Source organism: Vespa velutina, chromosome 12, assembly GCF_912470025.1.
Source record: "Vespa velutina chromosome 12, iVesVel2.1, whole genome shotgun sequence".
Lineage (NCBI taxonomy): Eukaryota > Metazoa > Arthropoda > Insecta > Hymenoptera > Vespidae > Vespa > Vespa velutina.
Window position 1 is genome coordinate 640729 of NC_062199.1, and position 23670 is coordinate 664398.

The following is a 23670-nucleotide window of genomic DNA, read 5'->3' on the forward strand; positions in this document are numbered from 1 at the left end:
GATAAATGTAAAATGTATGCTTTATTTAGTTCTTTACAATGTTTTTGTTTTTCTTTAATCACATTAACGTAACACAAGAGATATTCACAATCATATTCCTTTTTTTATTTTAATATCCTTAAAACACTCGCCACATTCTATACACTTTGGGAAAAAGAGAGAGTGGTGGTCTGAAGCTACGTTCAGGCGATTGGTCAGTATCATGCATGACATTTTTTTTAATAACAAACATTCAAACAAAAAGGAATGAACAGCACTTTTAAAAAGAAATTGCTAAGTTTATCGACTTAAGATGGAAGAGAACAAAGAGACAACGCGCTAAAGATACGACTCTCGTCACGGTCGGAGCTTTATTTCCTCGATGCTCGATTAATCTTTTTGATGAGGGAAACAGAAAAAAACAAAAACAAAAAAAAAAAAAAAGAGATGAGAAAACGAATAAAAAAAATGCAACTTTTTGACATCAAATTTTCATTAATTATCAACGATAATGAGTCGTTTAAAACGCTTCAGTGTAAAATCATTCCAGATGCACGATGTTGATAAGTCACCACATTTTTGGATCGATAGAAAAAATATAATTTTCAATTTTCTTTTTTGTTTTTTCTCTCTAACATTATGTACAAGTGATAGAGTAGTGTGCATCGCGTCACGGTGATGCAGACCTGGATTAAGATGGGGATGGAATTGCTCTCTCTCTCTCTCTCTCTCTCTCGCGCTCGCTCGCTCGCTCGCTCGCTCTCTCTCTCACGCACATACACTCTTTCTCTCCCTCCCTTTCTCCGTTAGAACATTCGTATTTCCGCATTGAGGTATAAAGAATTTTTGTTACGTGCTATATTATTTCTTTTATCACATAAATGTTAAAATGCAGAGACAGACAGAAGAATATATGTACATATACCAAATTTTATCCGCGGACCTTAATCCAGGAACTGCAAACAAACGAAGAAGCTTAAGCATATTTAGTTTAGTTTTTAGCTTTCTTTCGGGGATGGAGGATCGGTCAACTCAATGAAGGGATCTTCTTTGTTCTTTTCGTTTATCCACATTCCTCTTATGCGCGTCAACGTTTCTTTTTTTTTTTTTTTTCAACTAGTAACCGCACGATATTAAGATGCACCTTGGCCCCATTCGCGATTCTAATCTAATTGTAAGCATCCTTTTACTCGGAGAAAAATAGAGAGAGAAAATTGTTTTACATCGTCCTCTTCGGAAGAACTCGTATAGCTATCTTTGATCGTATTAAATCAGTCGTTCGAACCGTTTTGTGGCAGTGAATTGGAAGCGGATTTTGCGAATAAATTCGTAACTTTTGCGGAACGGTCCGATCGGATAACAACAAACGTCATCTAATCTAAATTTAAAATTTAATCGTTGAATGGCAGTGGCTCGGAACCGAAGTGGATACTTTAATAGTAATGACAATAATGAAGATAATGACAACGACGATAACTCTTGACGAATCAATCGACGTAAATTCTCTAAGCGGGAAAGATCATCTAAAATATTTGAATACATACTTGTGATTCGTATCGATTGCGTTCACGACAAAATGATTACAACGAGATATATAACGAGATTAAAGATACATAGTTGGAAGTATTTTTTAATATATCATGTCCTTCTTTCGTCGAGATTTGATATTTCATCGGTACTTTGGCAGTTAATCGTTAATTTCTCTATTTTCGTTATTGTTCCTGTCATCTTTTTATAACAACGTCGTCGCAAATGGGGCCAGGCGGATTTCCTCTGTTGCATGTCTACGTACGAGAAAAGAGTTTAAGATTCGTTTCTTTTTTTTTTTTTCTTTTTTTCTTTTCTTCCTAAATAATCTAAATTTCCAACATTTCTCTGGATCTCCATCTTTTCACGATGGATCCTCGTGTTAATCTTATGAACTAAGGGGGCGGTGGGGGGGGGGGAGGGGCCTGATCACACGCACGTACAGACACTCTTTCGTCATTCTTAACTTCCGTCCTGATTACAAAATACAGAATAATGTTTTGCTATAATACAGATCTGATATAAAAACAAGTATTTTTATATTCGCTTTACCATTTGTTATGTTTATATAATTATAGTTTATACATATATATATATATATATATATATATATATATATATATATATTTATATAATATCAATGTATTTACATAGGTATACTCTTTCTCTCTTTCTTTTTCACATGCGCCCTTGCGCGCCCTATTTTATCAACCTCTTTAATTTCTTCCTCATTCTATCTTTCTCACACGATCTCTCACGATCACGATTTTTTGTTCAATAATCACATTGCGTCTATTGTACATTTTCACACGATCCGCAAACTCGTATCGTAGAGACTCTCTTTTCCCAAAATCTCGCTTTTCATTTCGTATTTTTACACATTTCTAGATCCTTTCCTATGCCCAATGACAAACTACTACAACGTTCAAGTCACAATGCAGACAGTGGTGAGAGTATCGAGGCACGTTAAAAAACCACCTCGTTTAAGCCAGATTATAATTACCTAAATTTCTTTTTACCACGATCTCTCCGGCACGATTGATCTCGAGCTCGCGTTCACGAACATGAATAGAAAAATAAAGCTTTACGATGTAGCGTGTGTCGACTGTCTGCGTTGTGTTTTCTTTTATTTGTCAAAAGAAAAAAGAAAAAAAAAGAAAAGAAGAAGAAAAAAAGAAACCCACGTACAAGAAGTAAAAAAAAAAAAAAAAAAAACAAAACAAAAAAGGGGAAGAAAAACATTAAGTAGAATTATTTTACGGAGAGAGATTGAAACGTTGCTAAATTTAAAAGGCTCGATCGAGCACGCAATCGAGTTTGCTGGCACTGAAAAAAGGAAAAAGAAACAACAACGACATTCTTCGCGTAGATTTCGATATCTCATATACGAGTATGCAGCTGTGTGTGTGTGCTGCTCGAGCCCCATGAATTCTGTTAGAATTTGTTCGCATTAGAAAAAGGAGCTCATCTTTGGTCCGCCATGCGCCTAAGAAATGAAAGCGCGTTTACGGTTGTAGCAGCCCCTGACAATTTGCATGGTTAAAAGTCGCACATTAAATATAACTTATAACATTCGCGACGGCGCGTAGATAAATTATCATTTGCAATAGATAACTAATTTGTAATAATAGTAAATAGAATTAATAATAATAATAAGCGGAATCCATCCATAGTAACGATATCCATTGTTGTTCGATTTGCAATCGTTAATGGAATCATCATCTCTTTTTTTTCCTCTTTATTTTTCTTTCCTCGCTGCTTTCTTTTAAATCTCCTCTTCATTTTAATTTAATTAATAGCCTCGCTCCTTCCAATTGCCTAATAAAAATTAGTATAAGAATAATACATATGGTTTAATAGTTATCCTAGAATGGTACCGAGATCAAACGAATGACCTGTAACAGTTTGGTAGTGATAGGCGTTATTTATCCTTGGATAAATATCAACGACGTTTCGCTTTTCAAGATATGGAACATGATTACTCCTTTTTCCTCTACTTCGACTATCAAGGAGTATCAAAAAAGTAAATCTAAAACGCAAACGTATACTGCCACTCAGAAATATTCATCAAATGGAATTACTATTTCTCTCTCAACGCGTTTTGTATATATAATTTAACGGGAAGAACTAATTATTTTGCCAGTTTGACCGAAACATTCTCGCCAATTTTTCATAGCCGAACGATATAAATATTCTCGGAATACACATACATATATATATATATATATACATATATATGTATATGTATATACATACACATACAGATTTTCCGCAAACTTTAAAATGAACGATAAAATGTCAATGACAACGTTTTAAAAATTACACCGAACCTTTTTGTTTTAATGCCTTACTCTATATTCTCCATAGAGCTCAAAGCGTCTCTCTGGATATTGTCGCGTTCCTCGTCTATTGTTTCGAATCTTCACTCTTTCTTTCTTTCTTATTCTCTCACTCTCACTCTCTTTACAACAGTCTTCTACTCCTTATAACAAGAACTCGCAGAAATAAATGCTCACGTTAAATTGTGGCAAAGACGTCAACAAACGTGTTACAGAGTATAATTAAAAAAAAAAAAAAAGTCAGAAATGATTACGTCGATTTTCCGTATACGACGCAGATCGCTTAAAATATGTACGCAAAATTACTCTCGTGATTAATTCGGCAATACTTATTTAATCGAAATCGATCGCAAGAAATCGAAAGCATGGAATAGAAATTCTCGAGGATTTCTCGAAACTGCAAAGAAGTAATATGCTATCTTACAGAGAGATAAAAATGTCTGAAAACGTTTTTGCCAAGGGCGTTATGTAAGTAGGTCGTGATTGTAAGTAAGAAGGTACTCGCTCGTTCTCGCTCTTTTGTTTCTCTGGGAAGTGATACGAAACTCACAACCATGCCTCTTCGTAATAGACTCCACAAGCTTAGCAAAGGCCCACGTAACACTTCCACATTTTCTTCTTCTATTTTCTAAGTTTCGTTCTTTCCACCTCGATGGCAAAGTACATACTGACGAAGCATAAACGAACAAGCCTTCGACTTTGTGATCGATGATGACACGTACAATGTCTCTCACTCATATCCCCACTCACACGTTCGCTCGCGAATGTTTTTAAAAACGTAAATGTTACGGATTAGAGGACACAGCGGTGCTTCGCGAAATATTCGAATGTCAACAGAGTCCAGCACCACGGCGCGCCTACAATCGGAGATATATATATATATATATATATATATATATATATGTATATATATATACACTCTCTTCGAAAACACAATGCCGGACGTTTTTTTATTTTTCTTTTTTTTCTCTCTCTCTCTTTTTTTATTGCGTCTTCTTTTCCTTATCGGTTTGTTGCTTCACAGATATCCGGACGCGTTCGTTTTAAGGAACGAGACCGCTGCCTTCTGCTGACTGTGACAGCAGCATTCTAGGATCGTCAGACTTTATTGTGATGCCTCATCTCGTAGGCCGGGACTCTGCCCCCTCCCCCGGTGCTCGAATAGGCACCGGCGTACAATTCTGAATGGTTGGAGCGACCGTAGTTGCCTGCGACACTGCTGCTTGGTGGCGCACTAGCTGTGGGAACCAAGCGATAGCCTGTTTAGAAAGACGTTCGACGATGAAACGAGATATAAGAATCCAGAGCAACGACGATTAGCTTTTCACAAGGAAGGAAATATGAGAATGATGGATGGGATATTATGAAATTATCCTTCAAAATATCGCACTACTTGCATGCAATTATTTGAGATACTACGTTCCCCTTTAAATATCTCCGATTAGATCGCAATAGCGAAACGATTTGACCAATTAGCGATAGACCTAGCTGATAATTTTTTAACGATCAAAAACAAGGAGCAAATACAAGAACCGAGGGAGGTGATATTATATTCGTATATCGTGCGAGTGATGAAAGACTTCGGATAGAAGTCCGCTGGAGCCTTCTATATACTTTGAATTAATATTTTTAATTGTACGATGCTATGGTATTCGTGAATTTGCTCCTGAATTTGCGAATGAATAGAGAGAATAGGCCCCAGCTCACCTCTGTAGTTCATAGAACGTTAGTATCAGGCAGTGATGCGCGTCAATCAATCAATGCAGGATAGATGCAAACAGGAAAAAACATTGATGTAATTGCGGATTATATGAGGAAGATATCAAGCCAGCTTTTTTAACTCGAGTTTGCTTTATGACCAATAAGCGTAACGAAACTTAAATTTTAGCGTGTTACTCGTACAACGTGATAAACGACGTTTTAATCAAACTCGAGCGAAGGTGGCTGCTTCGACGAAGATTAGAGTCTTTACGAATTCTCACCTTTAGGATAATGCTGAGCTCCCCTACCCTCACCGTAACCATGAGAGGGTCCTCGCGTTCCACTATATCCTCCTTGACCCTGCCTCGGAGCTATACTCCTTGGTCCTGGGCCTCCTCCACCGTGAGGGTGTCGCTTTAGAAATAATCAAATCGTGCGTTATCAATCGTTTCGTATGCTAGTAAAGAAGGGAAAAGAGAAAAAAAAAAAAAAAGAAAGAAATTATTTAACGTTACCATCCTCCTGAGCGTGTTCATCGGCCTTCTCAATGTGTCGCTGATGCGTCTCGCAGGTGGTTTCTTCGGATTGCTAGACGGCGTATGCACGGCGCAACACTTGATAAATAATCCCATGAAAATGATGAAAGCTATACCCATTAAAAGGACTGCCCACCAGTATTCCTGAAGAATATTTATTAATATTTATCTTATTGTACCGTTTCAATGAAATTATAGCGATTCTAAACCTTTCGAGCGTATCGTGGAAGGACTTACAGTTACCCATTGCGCCACGGTCGATAAAGTTTCCTTGTTGAATAAGAGATTTTTCAATCGCGCGAGTGGTCCTTCGGCATCGACCGCTCTACACTTCAAGAAGACGTCGCAGTAACCCTAAATGATAAATCGATATAAATATATGTTGTGTACGTGTACGCGTAACTTTTACCCCTATTTTTCTTCTTCCTAAATGTAATAGCTCGATCCGATGAAATACCTGAAAGTTGTCACACGGTGAGCCAGGTCTGAGACTTATCCCACCCTCGGGTAGGCCGACGACGTGAGCAAACTCGCTGGTACTTCGACAAGTCGATGGATCGGTACCATTCTGACAAGCCAGCTCGCAAAGTTTTCGTTTGTCTATGTTAGGAATGATGTTGCTCGTTAAAAAGCACTCCGTCAAGTTCCATTCGAGACAAATTGATCCAGTGCACTCGCCGTTGATACAGAGCTACGTTCGAATAATGAAACGCGTTTCGTTATAAATCGAGGAAAATGGATCATTCGTAGATCGTAGAAGCAAAGGTACCTGAGTTCCTTCGTTGCATCTTGTTTTATTGGCCCTTGGCAATGGAGCGGGACACTCAGAAGATTTCCCATTGCACGTGGAATTGTAGCTGCAGTCCGATTCGGCCTTGCATTGAACGTTGTGCGAGAGAGGCACGAACTGGCACGTATCGCTCGAACAACAAGGTCCTTGACTGGGACTACGAGGAGAACAATGGAATCGTGAGATAATAAAGAGGAAATTCCAGTAAGCTGCGTACGCGCGCATATTCCAACTGATTATTGTCTTACCTGCATTGTGTCCCGTATTTTCTGCTGCATCCTTTCGCCGTTTCGTTTTTAATCTTATCCAATTCCGACACCTGCCTCGGGTAACAACATTTATCCACGCATTCGTCGTCGTCGTAACCGCAGTCGCATTCTTCGCCCGCCTCGACGATTTTGTTACCGCAAAACGCACCGGCCGACGCTGTTGCAAAGGATCATTCATAAATCTTCTATCCGAATCAACTTGAAATAATAATAGAACATGAAAATATGTTACTTTCTTACCGGTGAAGCAATTCCTTTTCTTATTATCCTCTATCGCGTCCAAGACGTTACTGATATTGCCAATGCTGCATTTGGAGAATTTACTGTTGTTAGGCCGATCACCGCTCGTGGCAGAAGCGAACATGATATAATTACCATGCAAACCGCCTGGCCTACATTCGGGTGGGAAATCATGCTGCGAGACAAAAGGAGAAGAAGATAAAAGTAGAAACGTAGGTATACCTTCTTTATTTCCGGCTGCACCGATTATCAAGTAAATTGTTAATCAGGCGGATGAAACTTTAGAATGTATCATAAATTCCTACCGGCGATCCAAAGTTATGACCTATTTCGTGAGCCAATGTCAGTTGGGAAACTTTCGGCGGAACTCTGCTGTTGTAATTCACGAAAGTGATGATACCGGTGTTGAGAGATCTCTTCGTGGATTGATACATCCCTCCTACGGTCTCGGTATACGTTTTATACTTCTCGCAAATACCACCGGAAGCGCCGGACGCCGAAGCGACCCAAGCGAGACCGAGGGTACCGCCAGTAAAATCCCTATCGACAATTGTAAAAAAAAAAAAAAAAAAAAAAAAAAAAAGAAAAAAAAAAGAAAAAAAAAGAAAAAAAAAGAAAGAAAAAAGGAAACAGAAAACAGAAGTTTGGAGAAATCGTTACGATAATCGAACGTACACGCAAAATCAATAGATTTACCTACCTGTAGGTGAACACATAAGCGAGACAAAAGTCCTCGTGATTGCCCAACGAGTGTAAATTCAAAAAATTGCTGACATCGATGTTTTCCATGCAAAATGGATTTGGCTCGCCATAAGTCTGCTGTTGCGTGCACGCGGTATCGTCGTCGATCTACCATAGGTACAAATCATTTAAATAGTAATAAACGAGGATATCGTGTGTTTCTACACAATTATGAAAACAATTTGAATAATAGAAATGTCTACATATTCTTTATTTACCTTTATCCTTTGTACCTCGAACTTGATGTTTCTGTGCTCGATTCTACCGTCGAATCTGGTATCTCTGTAAATGTAGTTCACCGCTGTGACGTGATGCGCGATCAAAGAGAGTATTTCCTCTCTCGTTTTTTCTGCGTCGTGATGCAGCTGGAAAAGTCGATGTTAGTTTTAATTTTCTTCGTTCGTCAAGAAAGAAGAACGCGAATGTGAGAACGAGGAAAAAAGGCGACATTATTCAAACCTGTTCGGATATATGCCGCCAAATAAGAGGATCCGTTTGAATGAACAACGAACAGGTGTTTTTATTGTCTTCCTTCGGTCTAGTAGCTCTGCGTGCTCTTCGATGGCTCGGTTCGTTCGCTTCTCTGGTATATTTGTGTCCAGGAGTTTCCTGCTCGCCATTCCACGGCTCGACTTTCGGCTTCGTATCCTTTTTCGACGTAATCGGAGTAGGTAAGTCGAGGTCACCGGAATTTTGAATTTTATCCATCCACTCGATTATCTGTTCGTTAATGCCACAGCCACTGGAGTCGCCTGAAAAAATGAATCCAAGATTTTATATAAGAGAAGTAGGCAAAAGAGAAAGAAATCCCTCTGATCATCGCAATTAATAATGTTCGCAATTCGTGAGAACTTCCTTTGACATCGTTCTTATCGAACGATGGAAAATCTTTCCACGATAAAGTCGTCTTCACGAAGCGCGTTTTTTCTTTCTTCCTTTCTTTCTTTCTTTTGTTTTTTTCAATAATCTCCAGAGGACCTCTCGCTCTCTCTCTCTCTCTCTCTCTCTCTCCTCTTAAATCCATTCTAACGAGATAGATACATGTCCGTTTTCGTTTTTCCAAGCATGACTTTACAAGATGGAATAAACTACGTTTTACGTTTATACGTTTATTTTACGTCCCGCCGTCTTTCCCGCGCACGGTTTAAATGAGATTCGTGAAAAATTTTTCTCTCGTCTCCGCGCTGCTCGCTTACCCGGAGCTATTTAAATAATTACTTTCCTCTTTGATAGCAACGACGAAGCTATTAAAACCGACTACCTCTTATAGCGCTTTCTATGACCACCCTTTCTTCTCCACCTTCCTCATATTTTATTTGTAATAAACTCGTAAAGGGACGAACATTGTTCTTGCATATATTCGAGCATAGAATTTTGATAAATTTTGTAAGCCTGCTTGAGATATCGAAAGGCGAAATAGAAGGGGAGAGAGAAAGAGAGAAAAAGAGAGGAGAAAAAAGAGAGAAGGGGAAAAGAAGAAGAAGAAGGGTGAGTCGAGATTTAGTCGAGGAGCTTTGCGAGTACTTGCTTGCATAAATCAGACAAGAAAGTAAAACGGGAAGCGGCTTCAAAAAGCTTACTTTCCTTTACCTGCTCGACAACGTCGGCTTCGCCAAGTAGTAAGAGACGCTCTTGATGAAAACATTTACTTTTGGTAGGTAACCACAGTGCAATTGATGTTTAAGGAAACTCCGTAACCACCCCTAATTTATCCCTTTCCTTGATTTATATACAAACGTGTACATACGTTCTCTCGGCTTTTTTTTTTTTTTTTACAAGTTTCCACCTTCTTTCTACCACCAATGGGATCAATAATATTGCCTGCTACTGTCATATCAGATAATCGTGCCAACTACCGGTGGTTTTACTGCCGAATTAACTCAGAGCGACGAGCTTTAATGACTCGACGTTTCAGCAGGACGATATTGACTATCTTTATTGCTACTACTCCTTGCGGTGGCGTTAATGTGAATGAACGTTTTGTAGAAATGTTATAGTACCTTTTTAGAGAGCCAGAGAGAGAAAGGAAGAGAAACGAAGATACATAAGAAGAAAGTATTGCTCATATAACATTCTATAGAATCGACGAGGAAACTAAAGAAGACTTTAGCACCGTCATCGAATATTCGTGAACGTTTAAACAAGATCTCGCGGAAAGTGTGAGTTCACGCTGTATGTCGCACATATTTTCATAACGACACATATCTTGTATGCAAACACCTGTTCGTTCGTTCGCTGCCACGAGAGAGAGAGAGAGAGAGAGAGAGAGCCATGATAAATATTACACGCGATATGCTACCCGTTTATTTAAGCGTTGGCTATTTGCACGACCAGTCCAAATACACGTGTGAGATACAAGGTGACGTAGATGTAGATAGACGAAAGGAGATCCAAGAGAAGGTTGTAGAAGCTGTCTCGATTAAAATTTGCGAGAGCTTCCTCTCCTGAATACGAATGTCATTCTCTGTCCACTGATTTCGAAATCTATGCTCGCGACATACTTTTCTCAACTCCTGATAACGCGTATGTGTCTATGTACGTACATACGTATTAAGTATTTTCTTTTATGGAAGACATCAAAGCCGACATCAAAGCGAGTAAAACGCACGAACACATATTGCAGGGGTCTTTCTCGAAAGCCATTTTGGATATTTCAGCGCACATATATTCGAAACTCTGTACTGATATTCTCCTCTCTCTCTCTCTCTCTCTCTCTCTCTCTCTCTCTCTCTCTCCCTCTATTCTATCGCGGTATTCCACGTAGCAGCTATCGAAGAAACTCGTAGCGATAACGCAAATAACGCGTGGCGTTCGAACAGTCAAAGACTTTTCGATAGGTAAACTTCTATATGGCATGATTTCGCTTTGCTACGATAGCTTGAATCAGTTAATAAGGCGTTCACCCCACTCCGTGTGTATACATTTTTTAATGGATCCGGAGAAATCGCGTGGATACTCACGTACGTACCGTACGAGTTTAATTCTTTGCAATATTAAAACAGTGACGATTTTTCATCATTATTGTCATAAATTCTTTCTACGTGCTCGGCTTATTCATCCCGTTACTTTTATTTTCTTCTTCCATCATAAAGCTTTTAATGGTGGTTCACACTGTCCAGGATGAAAACTCTGCCTCTCTCTCTCTCTCTCTCTCTTTTTGAGCAAGAAAAAAAGATACATGCTCAGCGCGCGCGTGCGCACGCGAGTGGACATCCTCGACGCGACAAAGGGGTGCTCGGCCAAGTGTGTAAGCGACACGACCCTTTCCTCTCTCTCTCTCTCTCTCTCTCTCTCTCTCTCTCTCTCTCTCTCTCTCTCTATCTTTTTCTTTCCTCCGTTTTCCCTCTTCGTTCTGAGGAGGAGATCGTTAACAGCAATCGACCGACCCACCCGCATGTCCACGCTCGAGTTTTAAAGTTTAAAACCGAACGCTCGGAATATTACAAGTAACCACGAACTATTATTCACGAACGTTACTTCTATTTTCGCAATTCGGTTTTTAGAAAAAATCTAAATGCGTGGGTTGAAATACGTAACCGATAGATATCGAAGTGCGGCTTACCTTGTCGAACTTGAGAGTATGGATCACCAACGTCATTTTCGTGATAGATCACAGAATGCAGGGTATCGTTTATCTCGTGTGGCGGAAAGTAATAGTGTGCTCTTTCGACGTACCACGCACCAGCTCGTGGTGACACTATCTTCCCGTGAAAGACACCATCGGTGATGCTTCCGAATACATGACTACCTGGTTCTCCTGAAAGCAAATAGCATATCGCGATTAAAATTGTACGCCTTCTGCTTTACTATGAGATTATTAACAATGAAATCTTATCTTCTTTATATCTTTCTATGCAGATCGTCGACGGGAGAGGCAAACAATGACACGCGTGGCGATGCAAATGCAACGACGTTAAAGGTAATGAAAATTCGCGTGGTCACCGGAACGAAGATATTAACCTTAACTACGGGACACATCAAGAACAATAGACGTGACGTCCCCGCGCGAGAAACCCAATGCCAAAGCGTGTTAATTTTAGATAAACTCGCGGGAACGTATTTCCAAGCGAAATAAGGAGAGACCGGGAGGAAGCGCGACACGAGGGTACGAGGAGGGAGAAAAAAGGAAAAGGGAAAGAATTCTCTATTAGTCATTCTGGAGTTGTGGAAGGGAAAAGAAAAAAAAAAAAAAAAAAAAAGGGAGAAACAAAAAAGAAAGAAAGAAGGGGAAAAAAAAAGAAGGGAAGAAAGAGATCACTACTCGAAAAGAGCTCCTAAATATAAGCCGGAAAAATAAAGAAAGAAGCAAAAGGAATAAAAACAAAGAAAGCTAAAAAATGGTCAAAGCCGCGGGCAGAAAAATGTTGTTGCCCGTTCTCTTTTCCTTTTCCTTTTCTTTTTTTTTCTTTTTTTTTTCTTTCTTTCTTTCTTTCTTTCTTTCTTTCTTTCTTTCTTTCTTTTCGTGTCCCTCTGGTCAACGCGTATCTATAAGTATATGAGATAAACTACGATTATAATATATTTCATTATTTTATCGATGTTACGAAAGAAATGAATAAAAATGGGTCACTAGGAAATTCGTATACTCGTATATATTCGTCTAAGAATAAAAAAAAAGGTTCTCTCATTATTCTCCTTTCTTTTCTTCCTCTCGTTACACGGAGACGTTTGAAATGCTGCAAAACGTTGGTGAAACCATTTCCAGAATTCCTTTTGATCTGGCTCGAGTTAAAACGCGAGCCAGAGAAAAAGCTCTCTCTCTCTCTTTTCCCGGAGCTTTCCGTCGCGTTGTTATCCAACGAACGCATCGAATTCTAGCCTGGGTCAGCTTGCTGCAACATCAACAGCAACGAGGAAAAGAATCGACGGAGTTTCAGAGATAAATCGTTCCAGCACCTCGAGCAAGCTGATCTATAATTTCAAATGTCTCCCTTCGCCGGTACTAACCGTCCTCTCGTCCCTCTTCCATGTGCCACCGAGGGACTTGACTAGGGTAAATTATTAGAGTAGGAATAAAGGTTTCACTCGGTATCTACTGTGACACGCACTTTTGCGTGCCACACCTGGTCGGTATCGTGGATAACGTATGTAGTCATACTTTAAATAGGAATGCTCGTGATCGCATGGTAAGACTTTTCCTTTTTTTCTTTTTTTCTTTTTTCTTTTTTTTTTTTTTACTAAAGAAGAGAACATAATTTTCAACTCTCGAATAACTCTTTCCCTCCCTCACTCTCTTTCTCCCTCTCCTCTTGCGTTTAAAAAAAAAAGTCCAGCTAGTTGCCCCATGATAGTAAAAAGATCACGACAGCAAAGATAGAAAAGACGCGAGAGGAAGATGTTAATGTAAATGTATAACGGAGGAAATAGAAAAGAAATGGAATAAATTGTTCTATGGTAGTTCACCTCTATCATTTTCCCATAGTCTCGAGAAATATCAAACGTTCTATCTGGAATACTTCGGTGCAGTACCAGTGCAATTCTATGTTTAGAAATGCAAGTCGATATCGGGGTATAGAGTTATGGTATATCATATCGACACCCACGCTCTTTTTCTCGCTTTCTCATTTTCTCTTTCTTTCAGAACATTTCGCTACCGTCAATTTTTATTTTCAAAGTTCACGCATTATCGAATTTCATTCTACCAAAGATAATGCTTAGCGAGGCAATCGTTTGACGAGAAAATCCAATCGACGAGCTATCTATGCAGACGATTGACCAGAGTTTTGACTTACCGATGAGATAACCCTCGTAAATATGCGAGGTATCAAGTCCCTCTTCATGTCCGGTAGGACCCTCTATAACTAGATTATTGCTAAACGTGTTCAAGTCTCGCTTCAGTCGAATGTGAAAGTCTCTGCCGTGTGAGCGAAACTTTAAAGTCACGGAATTGTCGCGGGTGACCGACCTCTTGGCCCTCAGGTGACCTCTGTGGACCTCCTCCGTTGGATAGGAAAGTGGTTCGTAGTGGCGAATGTATTCGTTTAATCGGCGAGCTGAAACACATGATAATCGCTTATTAATTAAACTACAAGACAAGGGTCAAATAGAATTTTAATAAAGTAGTAATATCACTTTTTGGCTCGTCAATAAAACCAGATCAAAATTTGATTCGGAAAAAAAAAAAAAAAGAAAGATTTCTGATAATATTTGATATCGTTTGTAATTTCCAACTATGAATTTATATTAGATAAGTTTTTCTTTGCGTATTCCAAGTATTCGTGCGTGACAAAGGCGGCCCATCCTCCAACAGACTCTCTCTCTCTCTCTCTCTCTCTCGCTCAGCTTCCTTTCTGTCCGGTAGCCATCGTGCTTGAATTATATAGGAATGCATAGCTCGTCCTGCCTGGCTACATTGTTCAGCGAGGCGTCGGAAAAGTATTGTGATTTTAATTCAGGAACATCAGCACGGCCGAAGAAAAGTCTTCGAATATTTTCAGGAAAATTTCCTAGCAGCATTTTAGCGAAGAAGAAACGACGTCGAAAGAAAAAAGAGAAATGGAAGCATAGAAAATTCTTCGTTTCTTTGGCTTCTTCTGGAACGAGTTTGAACAAAGTCGATCGCTCTTTTTTCGCGTACGCTCGATCGATCTCGAGGATCGTTTTTCCTCGTGTCTTCGTGGCCGTTAAATAAATCGTAGATAAAAGGACGTCGAGATAAAATACATGGCCGATAGTAAAATTGTCGTTTAAAATCGGACGAGTGAAAGTTAAAAGAAGTACGCGGGAAAGCAAATTAACCGAGTCTGAATTCGAAGAGAAAGCATTTCTGGTTCAATATTTGTATCGATTTTTGCTTCAGCTGCGTTAGAGCGAGTACCTAATCTTAACACGATCGACAAAGATTCGTTCTGCTAATATAAAAGGGAAAAAAGAAAAATACGCAAGGGAAGTCTTTGAAAATCTTGCGCAGGAAATTTTCAAAGAAAGCTCTTCGAAATGACGAAGAGATGGAGAGAGGGCGAGCGCGCGCGCGCGCGTGCGGGAGAGAGAGAGAATAAAGCGTGTTTTTGCGAAGGAACTAGGGAGGTAACAAAAATGCGATTGGTAGAACGATATCGTTTGTTCGCGATATCTGGGCTAGAATATACAATTCAAATAAATTCCACAGGCAATATACTTTTATTCGCTCGGTAGGTCGACACTTCTAACATCGTTTGCATCCAGCTTGAAAAGCTCCGGCCTTTTTTTTTTTTTTTTTCTTTCTTGCAACATAGAAAAGCAAACGAGCACCTCTCCGTTCTACAACTATTGTATTTGTGTAATATGCATTAAGAGGTATAACTGTGAAAAGCGATTATTGTATTCGCGAGTTAGAATACGAAACTAAGTTTTTTAACGTATAACACTAAACGCTATATAAATGTTCGAAAACTGCTTCGACGATCGTCGTAAAATAATCGTTTCTAATGATAATATCAAAAGATGATATACGCGGAAACGATGAAAACGTAGAATGAAATATAAACTCGCGACGATAAGAAAAAAGCAAACCAAGGAGAGAGCTAAGAGAGGAAAAATTGAAAAGAATCGAGCGAGGCAACGAGCAGAAAGATCGACAAAACAAAAGAGAGTCCCATGTTATTTTCCACGTCGCTGAAAGGGACGACGATAGGTGATAAAGTTGGACGAACGTGTTGGACGTTATACACGACGTTTCATAGCAGAGAGACGAGGATGAAAAGACCCTTGCGAATGGTTCGTGTGCAGGGAATACAGCGAGCTTATCGGAGTAATATCGGGCTAGGCGAATGCGTTCGAACACGTCCGTTCGGTTGAAGGTGGCACGTTACGAAGCGACGATTCGAATTGACACGTGAGAAGCTGTCGGCGCAAAGAGAGAAGCGTACCTGCAAATAGGACGCGCAGGTATGCAGCTGCGATACACCCTCGTCTCTCCATTGAACAGTGGATCGATATGCATTCGATACGCTTTTCCATCTTTCTCTCTTTCTCTCGTCTTTCGCTCTCGACTTGTCCAAAGATGAAAAAGAAAAAGACAAAGAATCGCGGGGACGGAAGAATGGACGGTCGGACGAACGAACGAACGAACGAACGAACGAACGAACGAACGAACGAACGAACGAACGAACCAACAAACGAATGAACCAACGAACGATAAAAAGAGAGAGAATGGGGAAAGGGGAGAGAGAAGAGGTCTCTATTCGATCCTCTCGGCGCATAATCCAATTTTCACGACTAACTCGATGAAACGTTTCCTGCTCCTGTTTAGCGCTCTAACGCCTAACGCGATATAGAAATTGAAAAAGACGAAGGCTAAACCGTCGGGCGGAGGTATGATAAAAGCGCAGAAAGAAAGAGGTCAACTCGAGAAACGAATGTAGGTGGATTCTAAAAAGTTGGAAAGTCGGAACTGCGAGGATATAACGTTACTTCCTTTATTACTCTTCTTAGAGAGTTCCTTACCGGAAATGGAAGAAGTGCCGTGACATATACGTATAACTTGCAATTCCTTTAAGTACGAGGAATATCCGGCTACTAATAAATATAGTCTACGCTCCGAACGCTTTACCGATTATTACATAGAAATAAAAGTAACCAAAGATACGATTTAAATTAAATCAAAAATACAAAATATCTCGAGAGCGAGATTTTATTTTCGATCATGCTCGGAGTACATTGCACCGAGTACAAGTTTCTTGAAAAAGTCGAGAAGAATTAGCGTCAAAGTTACTTCCTTTATTATCCTTTCCGTTCGAGTCGCTTTTGTGAGGAACGCAAAGGTAGTAACACACCAGCGTGGCAAAGTTACCTTCGGTAGGAGAGAAGTCAAGGAAATTGGATAGAACAGTAAGAAAACTCCCGTTTCCACCTCTTTCTGTTCTGTCTTTTCTTTCGCGCATTCGACTCCGCTTTTCGTTCTATTACGCAAGTTGCTACTTTTTCCTTTTCCTTCCATCTTTTTTCTTTTTTATTCTCCTTCATTTTTTCAAGCTTAAGAAAAAGACGTGACGTTCGAAGCGAGATCTACGCAAATAAATAAAAAAAAAAAAAAAAAAAAAAAAAAACTACGACGAATTAAATAATCTAAAAAGGTACAATATTCTTTAATAGATTAATTATGAATTTGTAAAGAGTCTCGGCTTTTGTCGGTCCTTTCATGGAAACGAAACGTAATTGTCGCGAAGGGAAGGCGAATGGTTTTCGTTATTAACGTAAACGAACCGACACGCGTATGTTACTAGTAGCGTGGGTCGTAAACGGGCCAAGGCGTTTTCTCTCTTTCCTTGTGCGCTTCTTCGACGGTATCGTGTAAAAGCGAGAAAATCGGTGCTTCTCGAGTCGGTCGGATCTCCTAGATCCGCTGTTTTAGCCAATTTAGAAAGGATCTCATTTCCGGTCTCTCTCTCTCTCTCTCTCTCTCTCTATCCTACAATATTCTGGCGAGAATAGAGCTCGGCCACAATCTGAAAATCCTCAAAGCAAAATTGTTTCTATCGGATGTTTAGATAAAGCCCTGTGGAAAAAGCTCGAGATTTCTTTTCGTTCGATCGTATAATCTCTCTATCTCGCTCTTTAGCATTATGCTCAATGTTTACAGAAAATCAGGTAATTATACGTTAAAAAGGCAAAATGATGTTGAAAAAGCAAAGCTATTAGCAGGTGAATTTCATAGACGCGATAACCGGCAAGTCAATTTGCCATAGGGACTTTACGCGTAGTCGCGGAAAGCTCGAACGCTTTTTGAGAGTGAGTAATTAAGTAAAGAGTTGGCGATTAAATTAAACGTGTCGTTGAAAAGAGTTGGATAACGATTCCAAGAGAAAGAAATAGTACGCGATCGATCGTGCGATTTGCTGCAGAGAGGTATCTCGAAGCCGGTCAAGTTCGGATGATTGAACGAAACGAAAAGGAAACGTCGAGGATGATGCGGTTTCGTTGTACCGTATCGATCTATCGACTTGCATTTGGTGTCTCCCTACCGTAGCAAAGAGGAAGCTGTTTCCGGTAGCCGGCAGTATCCACAGGAAACATCGTGGTCGCGTGGAGCGTAACTCGTCACAGACCGGTAGATCCCTCGTTGCATGCTTTATGAGCACATACGACGAACATGTGCCGTCAGAGCTTTGATAAAATATGACAGATTATAAAAAGCGTGGGACGCTCGATGCGAGAGAAAGAGAGAGAGAGAGAGAGATGGTAATACTCGTTTTATACCAGGAGAACCATTGCCTTACCAATCTTTACGTTTCGTTCGTTTACCTATTCGACGATGAAGCATGAATAAATGAAAACAATAAAGTAAACCTGAAAATACTTCAATGAATGGCCCGAAATTTTCGCGTCTTCGAGGCAAAATCGACGTTTAAAAGTAAGACCACGCACAGTCCCTAACATGAAAACTTTCTATAATAGCTCGATGTAGAACTTGGATAGTTAAATAGGACCTAAGACGGCCGAGCTTGGTAAATTTCTTGAAAGCCTGTCCATCAAGGATCCGCATTGAGAGTCTAATCAACTACTCTTCGCATCCCTGTTAAACGCCAAGTTTAAAATTAGTATCACGCTGCAATGAAATTTTTTAAACGGCTGCGAAGTGCAAGCTAAACTATTTCGCTAGTTCATCCCGATTTTTTATTCCCTTCCTTTTATTGACTTCGTACGTAACTCGAAAAAGGGTTTTTAAGAAGTAATCTACGAGTTATCGATTGGATTCTAAAGTAATTACTATCCGAAACACGCTTAGACCCGACAAACAGTTGCCATTTAATCGAGAATTACGGACGAAATTTTCAAACAAAGTAGACCGTAAAAGTCTTTCAAAGCGTTATACTCTCGTATAGTCTCCCAAAAGACGTATTTTCGCGCAGACACTCGCCTTGTGGCGTCTAAAAATGTTGGCTAGAGCTTACTGCAGCGGTGAGCTCTCATTAATTCCCATCAGCGTCTTCGCGGATAAGATTTCGCTTCGTAAAGGGTAGCGGCCCCGTTATTTCTCACTTGCTCTCTCCCTACCATCTCCCTATTTTCTTCCTTTCTTTCTTTTTCCTTTGGGCTTTTCTTCGCTCTGACTAACCTCGATGTTTACGAAATTTCCTCGGTGTATCGAGGATTTACAGGCGTTACATTTAAGATGATTACAAGCCCTGGGGATGATTTCGTTCGGTACGCACGCTCGATCATCACCTCGAGAAAACAAAAAGAAAAAAGTCTCTTTTATCCGAACAAATACGATCCAAAAGTTCCAACAAAGATTTATCCAAAAGAGTTAACTAAATGCTTCTAACGCGTTATTTTTTATTATATAAACAAAAAAAGTCGAGATCATAGAATCGAACTCGAGTCTGGATCGTTAGTACTCACGTCACGAAAGTTCTACTCCACGTTTGCGATAATATCGCTAATATCGTTTACGAAGCGAGATTCGGCACGTCTACGAGATAAGGATCGAAAGAGATTTCGACTTTCTCACTCTCGGTAGCGGCTTCGAATTCAAGCGGGGAAACAGTATCGCCGAAAACCGACGTCGTATCCGTGACCGTAATAGCATAACGAAAATCTCATCTTCCAAAGTTGCTCTCTAGAGGGGCAAACGCGAACCGATGAATTCGATTAAAAGTTAATGTCGAAGGAGAGAGAGAGAGAGAGAGAGAGAGGAGAGAGAGAGAGAGCGAAAAAAGACGAATAGAAATCTATTTTATGACCACCCCATAATACTGCCTCCTCTTTGTTATTATTTTTTTTTTATTTTTTTTATAAATCTTCGACATGACAAAGATGACTGGAATGATATAAGAGACAGCAATTGACGTAATTTCGTGTGGCGAGCCTGTCAGTCCAGCTCCATTATCTAATTCAACTATTTAGGTACTCCTATGCACTATTTAGAGCACTCCTCTCGTCTATCTCGACGTCGCATTAAGTCTTGCAATACGACGTTTACCAATAGGTAACTTGGTTCGTGCGAGCAAAGAAACTCGAGAAGCGAAGATTAATTCCTCTTCCAGGTTCTCCTCCCGTGCTATGCACGACTACCTTCTCGTCCTTTTCCTCCTTCTCCTCTTTCTTCTCCTCCAGGATATCCGAGGAAACTCGAATAAAAGTTATACGATCTACGTGCCGTCTCGAAAGCTCGCGTCCCGCTTTCGTGTTCGCGCGATAACTTGGAAAAAGCTCATTTTTCAAACCGGCAAAGCGTTCTTCTCACCGCTAAGATCGATTAAAAATTCACGATTCGACGATAAGTTTGGACCTTCCGATACTTTCTTTTTCCTTATCGCTCTATTCGAAAGGAACAAAATTCAAGCAAAAGACAATAACGAGCTAAGAAATACGACTGGAATCGTTTATGAAAAGAATAATAAAGCAAAGTTAGTTTTCGTTGCACAAACGCGTTGCCGTGAACGTTTTCGCCAAGCCAAACTTTTCAACGAAATGAAACGAAACGAAACGAAACGAAACGAAACGGAACAAACCGAAACGAAACGTCTACAGGTCATTTATCATTCACTCGAACGTCCTAACGACCCACATCTACTATCCATTGCTCAGCTGCTAGCTTCAAGTATCCCTGCTTAGGATAACCAACGATGCGCCGAGACAAAAGGGATATAGAAGCGACGAGCGTTATAAAGGATGAACATGTATCCACTCGTCGTCCCTCGTCTCGACGTTCGTCTTTTTACGTTCATACCCCCGGGTTTCGTCCTATTTTTATAAAAGTATTTTCATCGTAGTTCAGTTCCGTTAAGGATGCCAAATCCGTCTAGTAAAGTAACGTTTTTTCATACGTGTTTATCAGAAATAAATTTCATTGAAAATAGTAAAAAAAAGGTGGTACGATTTGATAGTAGCTGCAAACTATATTAAACGAAAAGATAAATCGTGTGAAACGCTAATGTTCGTACCATCGAACGAAAAGAGAGAAAGAGAGAGAGAGGGAGAGGGAGAGAAACGAAAGCTGTGTAGCGACGTAGGAAATACGAGAAACGTCGAATGTTTTGCCAGAAAATGCAAACTGCTCTGCTTTAATAATATATAAGCCCGTGCTTGTTTATGGAAGAGCGCGCGTAAACTCGTCGTCGTGGAAGAGGCTGTCGATTCGAGTTACCCCGATATAAACGTCGCCTTTGACATTTCCTGAAAAACGAGTGCAACAAGTTCGAGCGGTTGAAAAAAAAAAAAAAAAAAAAAAAAAAAAAAGAGAGAAAAAGAAAAGGAAAAAAAAAAGCGGGAAAGAAAAATGGCAAGTAATAAAAATGTAGGCGGTATTATTTTCAGAATGAATTCTCTGAAAGAAAAGCGTGCCGCTATCTCCGGCTATTTTACATATCTAAACGTATCGCGGGAACGATAGGACGACGGAGCTTCGTTAATCATAATTACGGGGAATAGCTGTTATAAAATGAATACGATCATCTGGTTCGCATGCGTCTGGCAGCACACGAGAGCCGACCTTGCGCGTTAGGAATGGCTTGCGTGTCGGATTTATCGTCGTCAAATGCAACACGCGAACGTCGAATACATCGACTGGATGATGTCCACGCGTGCGTCTCCGAGCCTCTAAGCGAAGAGGATAGTAGCAACGTGACTACTGTGGGCTACACCAACCATCATGTAATTATCCACGGAATTTCGATTCTAATGGGATTTCTGTGAAAACAGAACGCACGTAAGAGAGGAGAATCGAAATTACATCGAGCGTTAATTTAATTCGTTTGATATTTCAGAGGAACGATTCGCGATGCAAATTTACCATCGCTCCCCCCCCCCTCTCTCTCTTGTTTTTCACTTACTAATTTTAATTATATAAGACACATTCCTCGTTCCTCGCTATTGTTTTAATATCAAAGGCGAAGAAATCTCGTTCTTCTCCTTTTTCATCTTATTTCGTTAAAACCATTTCAACGAGCAACTAGATCGCAAACAATAGAAATTCTCATGTACAGAGGACAATTTGAGAAAATCTTAACGTCGTTGAGCGGATTTGCATCCTTCGGCTTACAACCGTTTGGAGCGTTTAATCCTTTAATCGCTGAGCCGGAAGGTAGTAGCATTACCAAAAAGCATTTCGAGCCCTTCCAAGCTTGCCTTACGAAAAGGTCGTCTTGCATTTGAAGATTCTTCCAGGCGAGAATCGACGTGATTACGCTTATTTCAATTTATTTTTCGTTTAGCCATGTCTTTGCGTTTACGTATGCTTCGAAAGGACATATGCAACGATATTTCAATTGCCACCGTAATCTCTCCTAACAGTTGAACGATATACAATTAAGAATTTGATGCTGCAAGTAAATGTAATTACTCCGTCGAAGCCAAGAATTTCTATATGGCGTATCAACTGCGAGAAGCTCCTCCTCGCCATCATCCTGGATTTCATTGTCTTCGGAGTGAAGTTTACCGTCTCTCTCTCTCTCTCTCTCTCTCTCTCTTTGTCCGTGATTCAGTTGGCTGTCTCACGCAATAACTAAATCCTTCGAGGGAAGGCTTGTTAACGTTACCAACGAGAGCAGCGTTGCACTGGTTCGATTGTTCGACGTAAATACAGCAAAAGCTAACGGCTTTGAATTCTTAATAAAAGTAGAATCGCTGAGACTCTTCATTGTACGACATTCTAAGAAATGAGTATGACCGATCGTTATTTTCTTCTTACTTATAAGTCTCTTTATTGCGGATTATACTTGTTTTATTATTTATTAATTGAACTTAATTAAGCATTGCGATGGTTCCGATACGCTTGACACTTTAATGTTAATAATAATATACCATTAATGAGATATTATGTAAGCGAAATAGTCATATTTTATAATGCCGGTTGTAAAACTAAGGAAAGTACGCAGTACGAGTGCAGCACTGGGGAAAGGATGCTTCCAAGCTTGATAAATTAGCAGTTAATTAAACGCAAAGGGGGATCCCCAGGTTCACGAAGGGGCGAGAGATAGAAAAGATTACGCTTTGTGCCTGTCGTCGTCAGTGAAAATTACAGGACCGCGCCATTCGTTTCAGAAATTCCTTAACCTCTAGACGACGTTTCCCTCTTCTTTTTTTGTCTGTTTCTTTCTTCTTCTTCTTTTCCCTGTGTGCAATCATTTGTTCCTCTAATACAATTAAGTATGCTCGCGAGTATAGCTCGAAAAAGAAACATCGTCGATTATTCCTTTTTTCTTCTTTTTTTTTTCCCCCTGTTTGCTTCCGTAACACAAAAATGTATACGCGTAACAATACGTGCGAGTAGATATTTCCATGATCCCAAATAAAATCGTCCTAGCATGTAAATCCTTATTTGAGTACAGTGTCTATCATGAATAGACAATAAAGTCCTTTCGAAGGGAGTTTCTTCTATCGAATGTTTAGATCTTTCAAGATTTCGTGGCATCCCATCTACCACTGGGGAATAAATAATTTGTTGGAAAAGTGTCAGGGTGCGGAAGAAACGTTCGACTCTATACGTGACCGAAATCTTCTCGTTTCTTTTATTTTTTCCTCTTTTCCCTCGCTGATTCGTACTACGATAAAAGCCTTGATACTCGTGTCAATTAATTTAATTAAGACCGGCTCGCGTACAAAAGTTTCTCTATTGTGACAGAAAA

The 23670-nt window shown here is 39.9% G+C and overlaps 1 protein-coding gene across 4 annotated transcripts in view; it reads right to left on the reverse strand.

Annotated features, from left to right (window-relative positions):
• Positions 1-2: 2 nt before the first annotated feature.
• Positions 3-23670, reverse strand: part of LOC124953299 (disintegrin and metalloproteinase domain-containing protein 10) — a 64882-nt gene continuing 41214 nt past the window's right edge. The window contains exons 2-15 of one of the 4 annotated variants that reach the window (XM_047504486.1): positions 13855-14115; positions 11685-11879; positions 8582-8874; positions 8341-8487; positions 8082-8230; positions 7687-7921; positions 7382-7556; positions 7121-7298; positions 6852-7029; positions 6540-6773; positions 6320-6436; positions 6062-6226; positions 5828-5960; positions 3-5083 (exon numbers count right to left, since the gene is read on the reverse strand). In XM_047504486.1, coding sequence (XP_047360442.1) covers positions 4944-5083; positions 5828-5960; positions 6062-6226; positions 6320-6436; positions 6540-6773; positions 6852-7029; positions 7121-7298; positions 7382-7556; positions 7687-7921; positions 8082-8230; positions 8341-8487; positions 8582-8874; positions 11685-11879; positions 13855-14115 — 2600 coding nt within the window. In that variant the 3' untranslated portion in view covers positions 3-4943. Of the gene's footprint in view, positions 5105-5827; positions 5961-6061; positions 6227-6319; positions 6437-6539; positions 6774-6851; positions 7030-7120; positions 7299-7381; positions 7557-7686; positions 7922-8081; positions 8231-8340; positions 8488-8581; positions 8875-11684; positions 11880-13854; positions 14116-23670 lie in introns of all 4 variants that reach the window. The other 3 variants (XM_047504485.1, XM_047504488.1, XM_047504487.1) reach the window with 3 other exon arrangements.